Genomic DNA, 22,403 nt, shown 5'->3' on the forward strand with positions numbered 1-22,403 from the left:
GTTTTAAAATAAAACCGTTACTGTCACTTTAAATTTTAAACTAAACACACTTTATTATTGCAATTGCGAAAAAGTATGAAGGAATTGTTCAAAATTCACCAAAATTTCACCACAGTGTCTTAAAGCCTTAAAAGTATTGCACACCAAATTTGGAAGCTTTAACCCTTAAAATAACGGAACCGGAGCCGTTTTTATATTTAACCCCTTTACAGTCCCTGGAATCTGCTTTGCTGAGACCCAACCAAGCCCAAAGGGGAATACGATACCAAATGATGCCTTCAGAAAGACTTTTCTATGTATCAGAGCTCCACACACATGCAGCTGCATGCCATGCTGTCCTCAAAAACAAGTGCGCCATACCGGCGCGAAAATGAGGCTCTGACTATGATTAGGGAAAGCCCCTAAAGAATAAAGTGTCTAAAACAGTGCCTGCCGATATAATCATATCAAAATACCCAGAATAAATGATTCCTCAAGGCTAAATATGTGTTAATAATGAATCGATTTAGCCCAGAAAAAGTCTACAGTCTTAATAAGCCCTTGTGAAGCCCTTATTTACTATCTTAATAAACATGGCTTACCGGATCCCATAGGGAAAATGACAGCTTCCAGCATTACATCGTCTTGTTAGAATGTGTCATACCTCAAGCAGTAAGAGACTGCACACTGTTCCCCCAACTGAAGTTAATTGCTCTCAACAGTCCTGTGTGGAACAGCCATGGATTTTAGTTACGGTGCTAAAATCATTTTCCTCATACAAACAGAAATCTTCATCTCTTTTCTGTTTCTGAGTAAATAGTACATACCAGCACTATTTTAAAATAACAAACTCTTGATTGAATAATAAAAACTACAGTTAAACACTAAAAAACTCTAAGCCATCTCCGTGGAGATGTTGCCTGTACAACGGCAAAGAGAATGACTGGGGTAGGCGGAGCCTAGGAGGGATCATGTGACCAGCTTTGCTGGGCTCTTTGCCATTTCCTGTTGGGGAAGAGAATATCCCACAAGTAAGGATGACGCCGTGGACCGGACACACCTATGTTGGAGAAATCTTGGTTTCAGATTGTATGGTTCCTTTCTTGGTTTGTCTAGCCACTGTGCTATGAATAAACAGGTTTGTGACTTGGAAGCATTTGGCTTATCTGTGTGTTACTATACAACTGGATCAGAAAACGCCCGCTTGGATAGGATTAAGAGTTCAATCTCCAAGCAGTCAGCTTCAGAGAAACTAGATTTGGGTGAAGGAAGGGCCCTTGAATGAGAAGGTCCTTCCTCAACGGAAGTCTCCAAGGTGGCAGGGATGACATGTCCACCAGATCTGCATACCAAATCCTGCAAGGCCACGCAGGAGCAATGAGGATCACTGATGCCCTCTCCTGTTTGATTCTGGCAATGACTCGAGGAAGAAGCGAAAAAGATTGAAGGACCAAGGGACCGCCAGAGTATCTATCAGTTCTGCCTGGGGATCCCTGGACCTCGACCCGTATCTCGGGAGCTTGGCATTCTGACAAGATGCCATGAGATCCAACTCTGGCCGACCCCATTTGAGAATCAGGTTAGAGAACACTTCCGGATGGAGTTCCCACTCTCCCGGATGAAAAGTCTGCCTGCTCAGAAAGCCCGCCTCCCAATTGTCCACCCCTGGGATATGGATCGCTGACAGATGACAAGAATGGGCCTCCGCCCACCGGATTATCTTGGCTACCTCGGTCATTGCTAAGGAACTCCTCGTTCCTCCTTGATTGATGTAGGCCACTGTTGTTATGTTGTCCGTCTGGAATCTGATGAACTGAGCCGAAGCCAACTGAGGCCAGGCCAGAAGAGAATTGAAGATCGCTCTAACAGACTCCGCTGGAGTCCACACTCCCTGAGCTTTTAGAGTACCCCAGACAGCCGCCCCCCACCCTAGAAGGCTGGCATCTGTTGTCACAATCACCCAAGATTGTCTGCAAAAGCATGTTCCCTGGGATAGATGATCCAGAGACAAACACCATTGAAATGAATCCCTTGTCTCCTGCTTCAGGGTTATTCGAGGAGACAAATCTGCATAATCTCCATTCCACAGCCTGAGCATGTTTAACTGCCAAGGTCTGAGGTGAAACCGAGCAAACAGGATGATGTCCATTGCCGCCACCATCAGTCCGATTTATTCCATGCACTGGGCCACTGACGGCAGAGGATTGGACTGAAGGATTCAACAGGTATCTAGAATCTTTGATCCTGACCTCTGTCAGAAAAATCCTCATGGATATAGAATTGATTACAGTTCCCAAGAAAGTCACCCTTGCTTTCAGGATTAAAGAACTCTCTTCCAGATTTACTTTGCACCCGTGAGTCCTCAGGAAGGACAATGTCGGTATGGGACCCTGCTTGTTGACAAGATGGCACCTGAATCAGAATATTGTACAGATAAGGCGCCACCGCAATACCCCGTGGCTTTAGAACGGCCAGCAAAGACCCCATAACCTTTGTGCAAATTCTGGGTGCCGTGGCCAGCCCGAAAGGAAGAGTCACAAACTGAAAGTGCTGGTCCAGAAAAGCAAACCTTAGGAACTTGTGATGATCTCTGTGGATAGGCACATGAAGGTATGCATCCTTAAAATCCACTGTCGTCATAATTGAACCCTCCTGGATTAATGGAAGAATGATCTGAATAATTTCCTTCTTGAATGATGGAACTCTGAGAAATATGTTTAGACTCTTGAGATCTAATATAGGTCTGAAGGTTCCCTCTTTTTTGGGAACTACAGATTTGAATAAAACCCCTGCCCCTGTTCCTGTGCTGGAACGGGAACAATTACTCCCAGGGAGGAGAGGTCTTTTACACAATGTAAGAATGCCTCTTATTTATCTGGTTTGCACATAATCTTGAAAAAAGAAATCTTCCTCTGGGAGGAAAATTCTTGAACTCCAGTTTGTATCCCTGGGATACTATCTCTGTAGCCCAGGGATCCTGAACGCCTCGCACCCAAGCCTGAACGAAGAAAGAAAGTCTGTCCCCCACCAGATCAGGGGCATGCCCTTCATGCAGTTTTGGAGTCAGCAGCAGGCTTCTTGGACTGTTTACCCTTGTTCCTAGGCTGGTTGGGTCTCCAAGTAGACTTAGATTGCGAATAGTTTCCTTCTTGTTTAGAGGAGGAAGAGAAAGAATTTCCCTTGAAATTACGAAAGGAACGAAAATTACTTTGTCGTCCTTTTTGTTTATTACTCTTATCCTGAGGAAGCAGATGACCCTTACCACCCGTGATGTCAGAAATAATCTCCTTCAGGCCAGGTCCAAAAAAGGTATTTCCTTTGTAAGGAATAGCTAGAAGCTTAGACTTGGATGACACGTCCGCAGACCAAGGTTTTAACCATAAAGCTCTGCGGGCTAGAATAGAAAACCCTGAACTTTTAGCTGCTAATTTAGTAATTTGCAGAGAAGCATCTGTAATAAAGGCATTGGCCAACTTCAGAGCTTTAATCCTATCTTGGATCTCCTCTAAAGTGGTTTCAGTTCTGAGAGATTCAGACAGAGCATCAAACAAATAAGCTGCTGCACTAGTGACCGTAGCAATGCACACAGCCGGCTGCAATAGCAGACCCTGGTGAACATAAATCTTTTTAAGTAGACCCACCAACTTCTTGTCCATGGGATCTTTAAAAGCACAAACTTTACTCAATGGGAATAGTAGTTCGCTTGGCTAGAGTGGAAATAGCTCCTTCCACCTTAGGCACCGTCTGCCAAGTTTCCCTGACAGCGTCCGCTATAGGAAACATTTTCTTGAAAATAGGAGATGGAGAAAAGGGAATACCTGGTCTCTCCCATTCCTTGGAAATAATCTCTGAAGTCCGATTTGGTACTGGAAAAAACGTCTGAGTAAGAGGGAACTTCAAAATATCTGTCCAACTTGCTCGACTTCGCAGGAGCAACCACTACTGAAGAATCGCAGTCATCTAAAGTAACCAAAACCTCCCTGAGCAACAGACGGAGGTGTTCTAGTTTGAACCTGAAAGAAACAACCTCTGAATCAGTCAAAGGTATTGAACCTTCAGAGTCTGAAACTTCCCCTTCTGATAGAACCTCCATACCCTCCAACTCAGCTCCCTGGGAGGGTACCTCCAAGATTGGCACCATAGTATCAGAAACCTCATTTACTATGTGGTTGTCCTTCCTCTTACGCTTGCCCTGTAGCATAGGAAAAGCAGACAACGCATCAGAAATTGTGGAAGACATATATGTAGCTATAGTAGAAAAGAAGAGGCGGATCCATCCAATACTTCCAAAACACTGTGAATTTATTGTAGCAATTTTCTTTCACAAACAGTTGTTGCAAAAAACTTCAGAGACACACACTTAAAACCATAGGAGCTGATGTGAGGTTCAGTTTCAGTCTTACATGTTTCGGCGGATCCTGACCGCCTTAATCATAGACCATACCTGAACCTCTACACCTGTAGCCTTTTTACCTGTGTACAGGTATACGCCCTCAAACATTTACTCCAATCAAATGTATACAATAGGATTTAGCCTCAATCGGCTTGACAGCTTGGAAATTTTTTTTCTATTAACTTACATAGGTTAATCTTAATCCTATAAGGGTCTTTATATAGCATTTTATAGAAAGACACAGCTAGTGTTGAATTGCAAATTCAACTTAAAAGAAGGTACTCATTTTTAGTCATTTACAACGCCAACTTCTAACACATCTATTAAAGATACATATAGAAAAATCATATACAGAAAAAGTTTTTTCAGCAGTTGAGGCCGGGTTTGAACTCACAACCTTTGGGTTAAGAGGCATTAGACTTAAGCACTATGCCACAACGACCCCATAGCTATGATGATACATTTAATATAGCTATATAGCCTTTATTTAGCATTAATTTCCTTATAATAGCTAGATATATAGAAAGTTACTTTTATGCATATATGTAGCTATGTCTTTTAAAGTAATTAAGTAATTCCAGCAATCACTGGAGTAGAAGTACAGGACACTGCTTGTGTGGGCGTTAAAGCTTAGGACGCTTGGGGAGAAAGCTGCGGCATACTCTGAATCTCAGCATTAGACTCCTGAGAAGCATCCGCCTTAGAAATATTTTGCTCATGAAAAATATTTTCTTTATAATGTAAAGCCCTCTTAATACATGAGGGACAGAAAGGAATTGGTGGTTCCATATTGGCATCCAAACACATGGAGCAAGTAACATTTTGCACAGCTCCTATGTCCATCCCAAATCACAATAAGAGACAATGAAAAATAAAAAACTTTTTTTTTTTTATAGATGATACTGTCACTTTAAAAAGTTACAAAATAAACTTTTAATCTCCTAAAAGAAAAATGTGCGCAAAGGAAAAGATAATCAAAATTATCCTATAAAATTTGATGCCAGAAAACTAACAAAAGGAAAACGATACTGTGCCTTTAAATAATAAAACCGCAACTCGTTTACTGCGTTAAAGAACGTATCCCAGAAGTTACACCAATCTACATTCAGACACTTCCACACCTCAGCAACTCTGCTGAGGTGCCTACCTGCCAAACGAACCCCTTTCCTGGTCTCACTGACTCTATTCCTAAAGCGATCCGGAAGCTCAGGGGAACAAGAGCGCTACAACCGCCTGCATAATTAGTAAGATAACAATCCGGATGTAGAGCTACAGAGCGCAGACGTCCACTCCTGTCGGCTAAGAACTGTGCAGTGAAATAACAGCAGCGCACGAAACTGAAGCCCCGCCCATCGTGGGCATACACAAAATACACTACCCGACTGGGACTCTGAAGTTAATATCGGAACCACCATTACAGTAAAATAGAGCAATCTCCCAGCCCCAGTGCCTGTACCCGTAGCTGCCAACAATAAAAACCCCTCCATATCTAAGAGGGGAGTAATGTCCCAACATAAGAGCTGTCAATAAAAAAACGTATCCCAGCATCCTTATGCAAATTCCAATAAAGATAAAGTGCCCACTCCTGAGTCTATGTCTTGCCTAGAATAAACAAAATTAGCACTTACCTTGAATGCTGTCCGACAGCAGGACAGTCCAGCAGGTTTAAGAGGTCCTCTCCCTCCCATAGCCCTGTGGAATAAGATAAGCCTGAGTTACATGCGCTTAGGCTATCTGGATAAGGGCAGCATAAATGTATAGGAGGCGCAGTGAAAATTATGTCCCACCAGTTCCTACTGCTCTAAAGCCACCAAAAGCTCTACTGTAGAGACTGATATCGACTAGGCTACACCCCAGAACAAAGCAGCACAATCTTGTACTACTTTAAAAATAAAAAATTCTTGATTGAAGAATCTAATTCTAACACCTCACTTTACCTCTTCCTATTACTAACGTAGGCAAAGAGAATGACTGGAGTGGGAGGGAAGGGAGGAGCTATATATGGCAGCTCTGCTGTGGTGCTCTTTGCCTCCTCCTGCTGACCAGGAGGTGAAATCCCACAAGGATGAAATCCGTGGACTCATTGTGTTGTTAAAAATAAATAAATGTAATGGCCTTATGTGCCTCTGGCATGTTTGTTTATTGAATTAGAAATCATATTTCAAACAATTATTAGTTTTGACCACTGAAAACCTAGCCAAATAGAATGAAATATGGTGGCCTGATATATAGAAGCGTTCTGGGCTCATGGTTAAAGAGCAGCAGGAATAAAACTAGTAAATGTACCAAAATAATTAAGAAGCTACTTTCCTTTAAATTTTTGGTGGCAGATTTTCACGTAGGCATCAATCAACCGGGCAGGCCATGTGAGTGGAGCCTAAGCACAGCATGAATTAGGGTGCCACAATGCCACTTAAATGTGAAAAGCAATGTCTCTCTCTGGCTATACCTGTAAATAATGTCCTACATGACCCCTGGCCAATTCAATATGGAGGCACTCAAATCAATGTAAGCTTATTAAGAGGTGTGCAGAGCAGCCATTAAACAAGTTTACATAGAAAGAGCATAACCCCAAACTAAGCTAGGTTGCTCATGAATGTGATTCATTAAAAATGCAAACACCTGGGCGCCTTCATGCTGAACCCCCTAGTCCAAGGTATGAAATAGAGGTGATGGGGCATAGTCTTGACTTGCCCTGTGATAGACAAAGGAGGAGTCAGGGAGGAAGCACCTTTTAGATTTAAATAAAAAAAAAAAAAAAAAAAAAAAAAAAAAGGGGGGGGGGGGGGGAGAGAGGTAATTTCTGTCCATATTAATGTATACAAGTTTGTATTACTTTAATATAGCTTAACATAAAATACTTGAATACCTTAATGATATCGAGGTTAAGGAGATTTCTCCACCTTGAGTCTGGCAACAACGACAGTGTTACCAGTTGTTCTCCCAATTGTTCTGGAGATTCATATTCCATTATATCTTCATTTGTTTCTCCTTCCTCCTCCATTGTTTCTGCAGCTTAAAAAAAAACAGTTCAACATATATTACAAAATGCTAGTAGGGAAGTGGAATATATTCATTAAATAAAATATGTACATAGAGCTTTTAATAAAATAATTTACATCTGCATCTAAATGTTAACATTAAAGGGACAGTCTACACCAGAATTTTTATTGTTTGAAGAGATAGATAATCCCTTTATTACCCATTCCCTAGTTTTGCATAACCAACAGAGTTATATAAATACACTTTTTACCTCTGTGATTACCTTGCATCTAAGCCTCTGCAAACTGCCCCCTTATTTCAGTTCTTTTGACAGACATCCATTTTAGCCAATCAGAGCTTGCTCACAGGAACTCCACGTGCGTGAGCACAGTTTTATCTATATGACATATGTGAACAAACACTCTCTAGTGGTAAAAAACTGTCAAAATGCCCTGAGAGAAGAGGCGGCCTTCAAGGGCGTAGAAATTAGCATATGAACCTCCTAGGTTTAGCTTTCAACTAAGAATACCAAGAGAACAAAGCAAAATTGGTGATAAAAGTAAATTGTAAAATTGTTTAAAATTACATTCTCTATCTGAATCATTAAAGTTTATTTTGGACTAGACTGCCCCTTTAATCTACATTTTTTTTATTTCTCCTTAATTTCATCATCAAAAAGATAATGAAGAGAAATGAAAAAAAGAAGGTTGTTATATACTTAATTTCTCATTTTCATAGAGTCTACATTTTTCCTACCTCGTGTGACAAATATTTAACTGCACTTTACAATTGTTATGAGAACATAAGTGTGCAATATACGGTTTGTGATTTGAGCAATATTTATTTAGCCAATGTAAGTGTAAATTCAGAGAATACAGTTAACTAATGAAGGAAACTACATTTTAAAACTTCTAATTTATTTCTTCTTGTCCATATTCTTTGACGCTAGATTAAACTAGCTGCTGAGACCGACTGGAATCATGGAGCCTTAAAAGCAGCCTTTCATAGGGGTTTATGTTATCGCATTAATGACTAACTAGTCTATAGGGACTTACCGGATTCCTTGGAGGAGTTTATTGCCTTATGTATGAAGCTGGATACCAGACATCTAGGGGTCGATCCGATAAAAATCGTCGCCCGCAAAAGCCGGCGACGCCAAGAATTGCGCGGATTTGGTATCCTATATACGGCGTAACCTAGAAGTTACGCCCGTATATTTCTGCCGTCGCCCGCAGTTTTTTGGGCCATAGGCAGGTATACCAAACCCGCGCAGTTTGGTATCCAATATGCAGCGTAAGGACTTACGTGGCGAAAATGGAGAAAACTTACTCCATTTTCACCTCGCCACAAAAAGCAGCCGTAAGAAGCCTTACGCTGACTATTGGAGCCCCGTAACTCCCTAAACTAGCTGCTAAAATAAACCTAACACCTAACGCATGCGCAATGTCTATCTACCTGTCAACCGCGATCTTCTAAAATAAACCTAACACCTAACGCATGCGCAATGTCTATCTCCCTGTCAACCGCGATCTTCTAAAATAAACCTAACACCTAACGCATGCGCGATGTCTATCTACCTGTCAACCGCGATCTTCTAAAATAAACCTAACACCTAACGCATGCGCAATGTCTATCTACCTGTCAACCGCGATCTTCTAAAATAAACCTAACACCTAACGCATGCGCAATGTCTATCTCCCTGTCAACCGCGATCCCCCCCAAATCCCTAATAAAGTTATTACCCCCTAAAACGCCGCTCCCGGACCCCGCCGCCATCTACATAAACTAACCCCCTACTGTGAGCCCCTAAAACCGCCGCCATCTACCTTATCTATCCCGTAATCTGACCCCTTACACCGCCGCCACCTATATAAAAATTATTAACCCCTAATTTAATCTACCTACCCCGCCGCCAGCTATGTTATCTATATTAACCCTAAGTATATTATAGTTAATATAGTTATTACATTATATATATTAACTATATTAACCCTAATTATATTAGGGTTAATATAGTTAATATAGTTACTATAGTATTTATATTAACTATATTAACTCTATCTAACCCTAACACCCCTAACTAAATTTATATTAAATTAATCTAATTAATTTATAAACTAAAATATTCCTATTTAAATCTAAATACTTACCTATAAAATAAACCCTAAGATAGCTACAATATAATTAATAATTACATTATAGCTATGTTAGGGTTAATATTTATTTTACAGGTAAATAGTTAATTATTTTAACTAGGTATAATAGATATTAAATAGTTATTAACTATTTAATATCTACCTAGTTAAAATAATTACCCAATTACCTGTAAAATAAATCCTAACCTAAATTACAAATACACCTACACTATCAATAAATTTAATAAACTACTAACATCTATCTAAAAATACAATTAAATTAACTAAACTAAATTACAAAAAATAAAAAAAAGATTACAAGATTTTTAAGCTAATTACACCTATTCTAAGCCCCCTAATAAAATAATAAACCCCCAAAATAACAAAAATTCCCTGCCCTATTCTAAATTAAACAAATTTCAAAGCTCTTTACCTTACCAGCCCTTAAAAGGGCCTTTTGTGGGGCATGCCCCAAAGAATTCAGCTCTTTTGCATTCAACAAATACAATCACCCCCCCCCCCCATTACAACCCACCACCCACATACCCCTATTCTAAACCCACCCAAACCCCCCTTAAAAAATCCTAACACTACCCCCCTGAAGATCTCCCTACCTTGTCTTCACCACACCGGGCCGAACTCCTGATCCGATCCGGGCGATGTCGTCCTCCAAGCGGCAAAGAAGAAATCTTCCTCCGGCGATGTCATCCTCCAAGCGGCAAAGAAGAATTCTTCCTCCGGCGACGTCTTCCTCCAAGCGGCAGCAAAGTCTTCATTCTTCCGGCGGCATCTTCAATCTTCTTTCTTCGCTCCGCCGCCGCGGAGCATCCATCCCGGCCGACTGCTAAACTTGGAATGAGGTACCTTTAAATGACGTCATCCAAGATGGCGTCCGCCGAATTCCGATTGGCTGATAGGATTCTATCAGCCAATCGGAATTAAGTTAAAAAAATCTGATTGGCTGATTGAATCAGCCAATCAGATTCAAGTTCAATCCGATTGGCTGATCCAATCAGCCAATCAGATTGAGCTCGCATTCTATTGGCTGATCGGAACAGCCAATAGAATGCGAGCTCAATCTGATTGGCTGATAGAATCCTATCAGCCAATCGGAATTCGGCGGACGCCATCTTGGATGACGTCATTTAAAGGTACCTCATTCCAAGTTTAGCAGTCGGCCGGGATGGATGCTCCGCGGCGGCGGAGCGAAGAAAGAAGATTGAAGATGCCGCCGGAAGAATGAAGACTTTGCTGCCGCTTGGAGGAAGACGTCGCCGGAGGAAGAATTCTTCTTTGCCGCTTGGAGGATGACATCGCCGGAGGAAGATTTCTTCTTTGCCGCTTGGAGGACGACATCGCCCGGATCGGATCAGGAGTTCGGCCCGGTGTGGTGAAGACAAGGTAGGGAGATCTTCAGGGGGGTAGTGTTAGGATTTTTTAAGGGGGGTTTGGGTGGGTTTAGAATAGGGGTATGTGGGTGGTGGGTTGTAATGGGGGGGGGGGGGGGTGATTGTATTTGTTGAATGCAAAAGAGCTGAATTCTTTGGGGCATGCCCCACAAAAGGCCCTTTTAAGGGCTGGTAAGGTAAAGAGCTTTGAAATTTGTTTCATTTAGAATAGGGCAGGGAATTTTTGTTATTTTGGGGGTTTATTATTTTATTAGGGGGCTTAGAATAGGTGTAATTAGCTTAAAAATCTTGTAATCTTTTTTTTATTTTTTGTAATTTAGTGTTTGTTTTTTTTTGTAATTTAGTTTAGTTAATTTAATTGTATTTTTAGATAGATGTTAGTAGTTTATTAAATTTATTGATAGTGTAGGTGTATTTGTAATTTAGGTTAGGATTTATTTTACAGGTAATTGGGTAATTATTTTAACTAGGTAGATATTAAATAGTTAATAACTATTTAATATCTATTATACCTAGTTAAAATAATTAACTATTTACCTGTAAAATAAATATTAACCCTAACATAGCTATAATGTAATTATTAATTATATTGTAGCTATCTTAGGGTTTATTTTATAGGTAAGTATTTAGATTTAAATAGGAATATTTTAGTTTATAAATTAATTAGATTAATTTAATATAAATTTAGTTAGGGGTGTTAGGGTTAGATAGAGTTAATATAGTTAATATAAATACTATAGTAACTATATTAACTATATTAACCCTAATATAATTAGGGTTAATATAGTTAATATATATAATGTAATAACTATATTAACTATAATATACTTAGGGTTAATATAGATAATATAGCTGGCGGCAGGGTAGGTAGATTAAATTAGGGGTTAATCATTTTAATAGAGATGGCGGCGGTGTTAGGGGCTCACTTTAGGGGGTTATAGATATAATATAGCTGGAGGCGGGGTACGGGAGCGGCGGTTTAGGGGTTAATAATTTTATTAGGTTGCGGCGGGGTAAAGGAGCGGCGGTTTAGGGGTTAATAGCATTTTTATTGTTAGGCTAGTGAGGGGGGATAGCGGATAGAGGGTTAGACAGTGCGGGCTATGTTAGGGAGGCGTGTTAGACAGTGCGGGCTATGTTAGGGAGGCGTGTTAGACAGTGCGGGCTATGTTAGGGAGGCGTGTTAGACAGTGCGGGTGTTTTAGACTTTAGTCAGGTTTTATAGGCGCCGGCAGATTCTAACGTGGCGCAAGTCACTGGCGACGCCAGAAATTTGTACTTACGCAGATTTCTGGACATCGCTGGTTTGTGAGACTTACGGCACGTTAGCATCTGACGGCGACCTATATGGGATAGCTCGAGTTGCGAGCTGAAACTGCGGGCGACGCCGGTTCCCTCGCTTGCGCCGCAAACTGCGATCGATATCGGATCGCGCCCCTAGAGCGGCTACAAGAAAAAAAAACGTGCACAAAAACATAATTTATGTAAGAACTTACCTGATAATTATTATTTGGATTGAAATGAATTTAAGTTTTCTTATATTTCAAAAAACTCAAAATAGGCAAAAAGAATGAGACAGCTGCCTGAAGAACTTTTCTACCAAAGACTGCTTCAGAAGAAGCAACTACATCAAAATGGAAAAATGTAGTAAATGTATGCAAAAAAGACCAAGTTGCTGCTTTGCAAATCTGATCAAGAAACCTCTATGACTAAGCACTAAGTGTTCAATTTCCATGCCTTCAAATTTAGAGATTTGAGATCCTGATGGGAAGACGGCCCTTGAGACAGAAGGTCTGGCCTTAAAGGAAGTGGCCAAGGCTGGCAACTGGACATCTGGACAAGATCCGCATACCAGAACCTGTGAAGCCATGCAGGTGCTATCAGAAACACATGAGATTGTTCCATTATGATCTTGGAAATCACCCTTGGGAGAAAAACTAGAGGTGGAAAAATGTAAGCAGGTTGGTAAAACCAAGGAACTGCTAAAGCATCCACCATCTCTGCCTGAGAATCCTTGGATCTGGAAAGATATCTGGGAAGTCATCAGATCTATTTCTGGAACACCCCACATCTGTACAATCTAATGAAACACATCTGGATGGAGAGACCACTCCCCTGGTCTGACCACTGGGATAACCCGCTTCCCAATTGTCTACACTTGAAATATGAATCGTAGAAACTAGACAAGAGTTGGACTCTGCCCAAGAAAGTATTCGAGATACTTCCTTCATCGCTAAAGAAAGTACAAGCAGTCATGGAAAATTAAGGCCTTTTACCAAGATCCAGAAAGGTCTATGAGAAGACCACCACTGATCTCCACTACAATTTACAAATATCAAATCCTCACATTTATAGTTGTAATTAACAAAGAAAGTATGATACTGAGTCCCAACATTTCCAAACAAACTGACTATTATTTTATCAGACATAGTAATCTAATAGTTAAACAATTGATGAGTTATGGTGTCCTCTGTTCCCATATGTATACGATATCTGCAATAAAGTCTTGCCTACTTGTTAAGGTGTAGTGTATTTTTTCCAAAGCTAAGACATGGTCTATTTCTTGTATCCACATAGGGAAGTTGGCGATTTGGCTTTTCTTCTAAAATCTGGATATTAAGCGTTTAACACAATTAAGCATACATTCAAACAGTTTTTTTTCCGGTAAATACAGGAGATGGGGGAGTATTGTTAAGTAAAACTATAGTAGGTGTATGTGTAATCGAAACTCCAAGAATCGTGTTAATACATTTAGTGATTTTGTTCCAGAAGGTTTGTAGGAGTGGGCAGGACCACCAAATGTGGGATAATGTGCCTGTACCTCCACAGTGTCTCCAACACCAGGAGGAAGAGTTTAGGAAGATACTATGAAGACGGTGTGGGGTTAAATACCATCTCGAAAGCAGTTTGTAATTCATTTCCGCTATAGCTAATGATATAGATGATTTTTTTGGTCTCAATAAAAGTATGACTCCATTGAGTTTCTGTCAAAGTGAACTTGAGTTCTTTTTCCCACTTCAATATATAGGAAGGCTTTTTATAGAGATATGGGATCTGGTTAATGAGGGGGCTGTACATAAAACTTCCAGGTGGGTAAGAAGTCTAGTAAGATCAGATTTAAAGGGGCTATTATAAATAGCATGTCTCATTTGTACATAGGGAAACCAGAGGTGAAATGGAAGACCTAGTAATAGGGAGAGCTCCCTTTGGGGACAATTTAGACCTTTGTTTAGTACCATATGTACTGGGATGTTTGTGGGTAAGCCTGCTATAGTCGGTGTCTGTATAATGTGCGGTTGTAGTAAAAGAGGCCAAAGTTCAGAGGCCAAAGTTTTGTCCCAAATGCGTAGCATAGATGCAACATAATAGTTTGTGTTGACCTCTAGAAGTCTGGCTTTGGGTGGGATCCAACATAGATCTCCAAGGTTATATCCTCCTATTAAGAAGGATTCTAGTTGTACCCATGGTTTATTAGATTGTGAATGCTTCCATGCTGACATTCGAGCTATATGGACAGATTTATAATAATCTATCAGATTGGAGCCCTCAAACCACCATGTTCTCTACTAAGGTATAATGTATGCTTGGATACTCTAGCTCTTTTTGTGCCCAGATAAATAATTCAAACATTTTTTGCTGTATCATTAAATATTGAAGGGGAAGATCTAAATGGAGGACCTGAAATAAATATAAATATTTGGGAAGTAGATACATTTTTATTGCGTTAATGCACCCCATACAGGAAAGGTGGCCTTGTCTATGCCATATGTCAAGGGAAGTTTGGGATTCTTTGTGAAGGGGGGTATAATTAAGGTTGAATAGATCAGACTGGTTAGGGGATATATCAATTCCTAAAAGGCCGGTCATGTTTGCTCTCTGTCAGACCCCCACTAGCCCAAATGAGCATTTTAGGGTTACTATTAGATACTTTTGTAAAACTTTTGACTTACTATTTCTAATAGCAACCCATAAAGGCTTGTTTGGGCTACGGATCTGACAGAGAGGAAACATACAGCAGAGACTGCAACAGTAAACAGTGAATCGATAATACAAGAAAAGATTTACTGTTTACACGAGGCTGCTGTCGGCTCTTTAAGATATAGGTGTCATAAAAATTCCTGACCGGAACATTTGTGTGCGAGAGGGGGGGGTCTGTTGGAGTGCTCTCTGTATCAGATGTCTGCGCAGTGTGCACAGCAAGTCCTAAAGTGGTGTAGCTGGGGGCGGAAACCATGAAAACTGCACGCAGCTGCAAAGCATAAGGAGAGATTGATCCTGACAGAAATGCTGTCGGCTCATCTGCTTTGTGAGAGGCGGGGTCACGTGACTTTGCTCAATGACATCACTGACCCCCTGAATCGTTTCGGATCTGCACTGTATCGATGCAGCATCGTTAACGGCTGCATAACGATGTATCACAGAATCGATTTTCAGCACCCCTGTAATTTATATACACAAATAAGCCTTAAAAAAGTAAATCTCATACATTTCATATTCTGCAGCTGGTAAAAAATGTAATTGGGAACACATTAAGGGGAAAACTATTTTATAGTATACTGTCCCTTTAAGGACTTATCGTTTTACCCTTAATTCTGGAATTCTTCAACTATCTTCGCAGATCAATATTCACGAAGCTTAATCTTAGAAGGGCTTACAACCTCAACAAGAGAAGGTGAGGAGTGGAAACAGCATTCAATTCCAGGCTCTGCCATTTTGAATAATTGGTCATGCCACCCTAGACAAATGCCTCGTTTGCCTAGGCCACTTTACTGCAAGATTCTGCATGCCAGAGAGCATCATCATGAGGCAGCTCTTCACTAGCCCCTTTTAGAGAACTGAGTTAGTTCTGCCCATGGGGCTGTTGGTGTGATTGTCATCTCATTAATTTAATATGGTAAATTATTATTTTCTTACCACATACACTTGTTTTCACATTTTTATTACAGCCTACTGGTAAACTTTCCAATAGGTAAAAAGTAATTGGTAACTGCATATTAGAAAAATATTGATTAACTATGTCACAGCCAAGAGTAAATATATAATATGTATGAAAACCCTATAAGTTCAAATGACGTACAGAGTATGTCTGTGTCGTTAAGGGGTTAATCATCTTTGGGCTAACAAATAGTAATATGATTTATAGGATGCAGTCAGTATTGTGCAAACACTTGCATGTTGAAGGGAGTTTTAAGAAAATCAGCAGATACCCGCAGAACTTGCATTTAAAATCAAAATCCTGTCTTATTCTAAGAATTCTACATTAGAGTTAAGTACCATATAAAATAAGAAACAAGGACACAGTGTACAACTATCATTGACAATGTATGCTTAGAATATCTCCTGCCTACACAGGCTCCCCCCCAACTCAGTATAGTGTGAAGCTGGGGGCTTGAAAAGAACAGGACTATCATTCATAGTTGATTATTGGATGGCTTTAGTACCTCACCAACTGTAAGTTAAGTTGAGGCAGGGCTAAGCTTCACTAGCGAGAATAAACCATCTTAAAGTGAATGTAAAGTTGATCAAAGTCAGTCATGTCATAGGCAAAAATTAGGCAGAGTTTCATTCAAATATTTACTATTTAGTTATGTACTCCAAATTTTACCTTTTAATACTCTTAAGATTAGCGCCGTTCCTCCACCCACCATATTCTTAACTTGATTGACAGATGAAGATTCTGCAATCTACAAATCAATGTTCCCCCCCCCCCCGGGGGTTCAGCCCCTTTCCTCAAACGTAACTCGTTTAGTCTGCGTATGCGCTAAAAGGAGATTTTTCAGATGGAATCTACTTATTTGTTCATAAGACGCGCATGTTCAATTGGCCTCATGGTGAAACACTTTGTAGTATGATGAGAAAGCGGAGAGTAGTGCATGCGCAATACAATTTTGTTATCGTGAGCGTGCTTCAGAGCTATGTATAGAGCGGGTGGGACCGCTCTATATGTCAGACAAGGAAAAAACATAATTTATGTAAGAACTTACCTGATAAATTCATTTCTTTCATATTAGCAAGAGTCCATGAGCTAGTGACGTATGGGATATACATTCCTACCAGGAGGGGCAAAGTTTCCCAAACCTTAAAATGCCTATAAATACACCCCTCACCACACCCATAATTCAGTTTAACGAATAGCCAAGAAGTGGGGTGATAAGAAAGGAGCGAAAGCAACAAAAAATAAGGAATTGGAATAATTGTGCTTTATACAAAAAAAACCCCATAACCTCCACAAAAAAGGGTGGGCCTCATGGACTCTTGCTAATATGAAAGAAATGAATTTATCAGGTAAGTTCTTACATAAATTATGTTTTCTTTCATGTAATTAGCAAGAGTCCATGAGCTAGTGACGTATGGGATAGCAAATACCCAAGATGTGGAACTTCCACGCAAGAGTCACTAGAAAGGGAGGGATAAAATAAAGACAGCCAATTCCGCTGAAAAATTAATCCACTACCCAAATCAAAAAAGTTTCAATTTTTATAATGAAAAAAACTGAAATTATAAGCAGAAGAATCAAACTGAAACAGCTGCCTGAAGTACCATTCTACCAAAACTGCTTCTAAAGAAGAGAAAACATCAAAATGGTAGAACATAGTAAAAGTATGCAAAGAAGACCAAGTCATTGCTTTGCAAATCTGATCAACATAAGCTTCATTCCTAAAAGCCCAGGAAGTAGAAACTGACCTAGTAGAATGAGCCGTAATCCTCCGAGGCGGGAATCCACCCGACTCCAAATAAGCATGATGAAACAAAAGTTTAAGCAAGATGCCAAATAAATGGCAGAAGCCTTTTGACCTTCCTAAAACCAGAAAAGATAACAAATAGACTAGAAGTCTATCTGAAATCTGAATAGCTTCAACAGAGAATTTCAAAAACTCTTACCATATCCCAAGAAAGTAAGAATCTCACCAAAGAAGTCTTAGGAAAACAATAATTCCTCCCTAATGTTGTTAGAATTTACAACTTTAGGTAAGAATTGAAATGAGGACAGCAAAAACCACCTTATCCTGATGAAAAAATCAGAAAAAAGATTCACAAGAAAGAACAGATAATTCAAAAACTGTTCTAGCTGAAGAGATGTCCAAAAAGAACAATACTTTCCATGAAAGTAAATAATGTCCAGAGCAAGCATATGCTCAAATAGAAGAGCCTGAAAAGCCTTCAGAACCAAATTAAGACTCCAAGGAGGAGAAATTGGCTTAATGACGGGTTTGATACGAATCAAAACCTGAACAAAATGATGAATATATCAGGAAGTAATACTGCCTTATCCTGATGAAAAATCAGAAAAGGATATTCACAAAAAAGAGCAGATAACTCAAAAACTCTTCTAGCAGAAGAAATAACCAAAAGGAACAATACTTTTCCAAGAAAGTAATTTAATGTTCAGAGAATGCATAGTTTCAAACGGAGGAGCCTATAAAGCCCTCAGCACCAAATTGAGAATCCAAAGAGGAGAGATTGAATTAATGACAGGCTTGATATGGACCAAAGCCTGTACAAAACAATGAATATCAGGATGATTAGCAATCTTTCTGTGAAAAAAGAACAGAAAGAGTAGAGATTTGTCCTATCAAAGAACTAAAGACAAAACCTTATCCAAACCAACCTGAAAAAATAATAAAATTCTATGAATTTTAAAAGAATGCCAAGAAAAGTAGACCTTCCAGACTCAATAATAAATCTTTCTAGAGACAGATTTACGAGCCTGAAACATAGTATTAATCAATGAGTCAGAGAAACCTCTATGACTAAAAATCAAGCGTTCAATCTCCATCCCTTCAAATTTAATGATTTGAGATCCTGATGGAAAAAAATGGGCCTTGAGAAAGAAGGTCTGGTTTAAACGGAAGTGTCCAAGGTTGGCAACTGGCCATCCGAATGAGATCCGCATACCAAAACCTGAGAGGCCATGCTGGAGCCACCAGCAGAACAAACAAATACTCCATAAGAATTTTGGAAATCACTTAGGAAGAAGAACTAGAGGCGGAAAGAAATAGGCAAAAAGATAATTCCAAAGAAATGTCAATGCATACACTACTTCCGCCTGAGGATCCCCGGACCTGAATAGGCCCCTGGGAAGTTCTTTATTCAGATGAGATGCCAACAAATCTATTTCTAGAAATGCTCACATCTGAAAAATTGAAAAACATATCTGGGTATGAGAGACCATTCTCCCGGATGTAAAGCTTGATTAACAGAGATAATCCGCTTCCCAAATATCTATACCTGGGGAAAAAAACCACAGAAATTAGATAGGAGCTGGATTTAGCCCAAGCTAATATCCGAGACACTTCTGTCACAGCCTAAGGACTGATAGTCCCACCCTGATGATTGACATACACCATAGTTGTGATATTGTCTGAAAAACAATAAATGTATCCTTCAAAAAGAAACTGAAAAAACTCTGAGAATGCACGGAGTTCTAAAATATCAAATGGTAATCTCGCCTCCTGAGATTTCCAAACCCCTTGTGCTGACAGAGAACCTCAGACAGCTTCCCAACCAAAAAGACACATCTGTAGAGATCATGGTCCAGGTTGAAAGAAACGAAGAGACCTGTAGAACTAAATGATGGTGATCTTAACCACCAAATCAAGAGAGATAAATATTAGGATTCGAAGATTTAAATGTGAAATCCTAGAATCCCTGCACCATAATTCAGCATAAAAAACTGGAAAGGTTCTTTCTATTGAAAATGAGCAAAGGGAATTGAATCCAGTGCTGTGGCCATAAGACCTAAAACCTCTATGCATATATAGCAACTGAAGGAAATAATAGAGACTAAAGGTACCGACAGATGGAACCCAATAAAATTGTCCCTTGTCTGATAGAGACAAAGACAGTGACACAAACTATCTGGAAACCTAAAAAAACCTAAATTTTTAGAAATCACAAATTCTTCTAGCTAAAACAGCTAAAGACATAGATTAAACCTCATTTGCGAAAATATTCAATAAAATGAAGACACAAATGAAATTATTAGCATGATAGTCCAGTTTAAAGGACCAGCCAATACAGTGGACTTGCATAATCAATAAATGCAAAACAACAAGACAAATGCAACAGCACCTAGTCTAGTAAATTTTGTCCCTTTAACAATGCTAAAATAAATCATAATCTGATACTTGATCTTAAAGTAAACAGAAAAAATGAAGCAATTGAAACATTATCCAAATAAATCACAGGTCAAGAAAAGTACCTGAAAATAATTTTTTTTCCATAAATAAGATACAACCATCTAAAGGAAAATAAATACTATTTTGCTATAGAAACAATAGCATAATTAGTAGGAGTAGAGATAGCTCCAATAAATTGGAGAACCCTCCAAATTGAATTTAACTGCCGGCAAAGAATATAGTTTAAAACCTTTGAAGAAGGAATAAAAGAAAATTCGCAGCCTATTCCATTCCCTAGTATGAGGAAATGGAAAAAAAAAACTCTGAAAACACAGAAGAATAAATAAGCAGAAATAAAATGTTAGCTAGTCTTGAAAAAGAACTAGTTACCTTAATATCCAAAATAATCAACACCTTTTCAACAAAGAACAAATGTACTTTAATAAAAAAATAAAATAAAAAAGTAGATTTGTTAGTGTCAATATCTGACGAAGAAAATTCTGAATGAGAAAAAACATCATCAGAGAAGGATAAATCAGTATGTTGTTGGTCATTTGAAACTTCAATAATTAAAAAAGAAGTTTGAAAAAGACCTAAAAATTTTATTAGAAGGCACGATGTCAGACAAAGCCTTAAAAATAGAATCAGAAAAATATTCTTATAAATCTTCTAAATATTTCTTGTACATAAGATGTAAAAAGAATAGCAATATATAAAGCATAAATACTAATGGATTCTGCATGTAAAAGTTTATCAAGATAACTTATTACAAACCATAGCTAAAGATAAACATTCATAACATTTAAAATAAATGAATTTAGCTTTGGTAGGACTGAACTCAGTCAACAGGAATCCCTTAGATCATTTTGAAACAGGAACAGTGAAATCTTGCAATATGTAATAGAAAAAAACAATATTTAAAGCAAAATTATCAAATTCCTTAAATGACAGTTTCAGGAATGGGAAAAGAATGCAAAATAATAAGCTTCTAGAAACCAGAAGCAATAAAAAAGTGAGGTTTAAATAATGTGAGGAAAAAAAGTGGAAAAAAATACGCCCACATTTTTTGGCGCCAAATATGACGCCCACATTATTGGCGCTAAATACAACGCCCATATTTTTGGCGCCAAGTATGACGCCACAACCTCTGACGCCAGAACCGATGCCCACATTTTTTGGCGCAAAAAAATGTCTGAATACACATGCATCAAAAATGACGATTAACAGTAAACAACTTCCGGCGTCAACTACGGTGCCGGAAATGACGACATTTTTGCGCCAAAAAAGTCTGCGCCAAGAATTACGCAATAAAAAGAAACATTTTCTGCCCCTGCGAGCCTAACAGCACACAGGGAAAAATGATCAATTGAAAATTTTCAAGGTAAAGAAAAATAAATTGAATTAAAATGCATTATCCCAAATAATGAAACTGACAGTCTGGATTTTAAAGGAATACTGATTATCCTGAATCATGGCAAATATAAGTTTAAAGACATATATTTAGAACTTTACATAGAAAGTGCCCAAACATAGCTTAGAGTGTCATAATAAAAACAGAATTTATGCTTACCTGATAAATTACTTTCTCCAACGGTGTGTCCGGTCCACGGCGTCATCCTTACTTGAGGGAATCTCTCTTCCCCAACAGGAAATGGCAAAGAGTCCCAGCAAAAGCTGTCCATATAGTCCCTCCTAGGCTCCGCCCACCCCAGTCATTCGACCGACGGACAGGAGGAAAAAACAGGAGAAACTATAGGGTGCCGTGGTGACTGTAGTTAGAGAAATTAATTCATCAAACCTGATTAAAAAACCAGGGCGGGCCGTGGACCGGACACACCGTTGGAGAAAAGTAATTTATCAGGTAAGCATAAATTCTGTTTTCTCCAACATTGGTGTGTCCGGTCCACGGCGTCATCCTTACTTGTGGGAACCAATACCAAAGCTTTAGGACACGGATGAAGGGAGGGAGCAAATCAGGTTACCTAAACAGAAGGCACCACGGCTTGCAAAACCTTTCTCCCAAAAATAGCCTCCGAAGAAGCAAAAGTATCAAATTTGTAAAATTTGGCAAAAGTGTGCAGGGGAAGACCAAGTCGCTGCCTTACATATCTGATCAACAGAAGCCTCGTTCTTGAAGGCCCATGTGGAAGCCACAGCCCTAGTAGAGTAAGCCGTGATTCTTTCAGGAGGCTGCCGTCCGGGAGTCTCGTAAGCCAATCGGATGATGCTTTTAAGCCAAAAGGAAAGAGAGGTAGAAGTCGCTTTTTGACCTCTCCTTTTACCAGAATAGACGACAAACAGAGAAGATGTTTGTCTGAACTCTTTTGTAGCTTCTAAATAGAATTTTAGAGCACGGACTACATCTACATTGTGTAACAAACGTTCC

At 39.3% G+C, this 22,403-nt stretch overlaps 1 protein-coding gene across 1 annotated transcript in view; it reads right to left on the reverse strand.

Annotated features, from left to right (window-relative positions):
• LOC128643359 (WD repeat-containing protein 36-like) overlaps positions 1–7,387 on the reverse strand; it is a gene marked incomplete at both ends in the record, with an annotated part of 47,019 nt that extends 39,632 nt beyond the window's left edge. Inside the window, one exon of the mRNA XM_053696290.1 lies at positions 7,242–7,387. Within this exon, the coding sequence (XP_053552265.1) occupies positions 7,242–7,387 (146 nt within the window). The remainder of the gene's footprint in view (positions 1–7,241) is intronic.
• Positions 7,388–22,403: the final 15,016 nt, after the last annotated feature.

Source organism: Bombina bombina, unplaced genomic scaffold (assembly GCF_027579735.1).
Source record: "Bombina bombina isolate aBomBom1 unplaced genomic scaffold, aBomBom1.pri scaffold_1425, whole genome shotgun sequence".
Taxonomy (NCBI): Eukaryota; Metazoa; Chordata; class Amphibia; order Anura; family Bombinatoridae; genus Bombina; species Bombina bombina.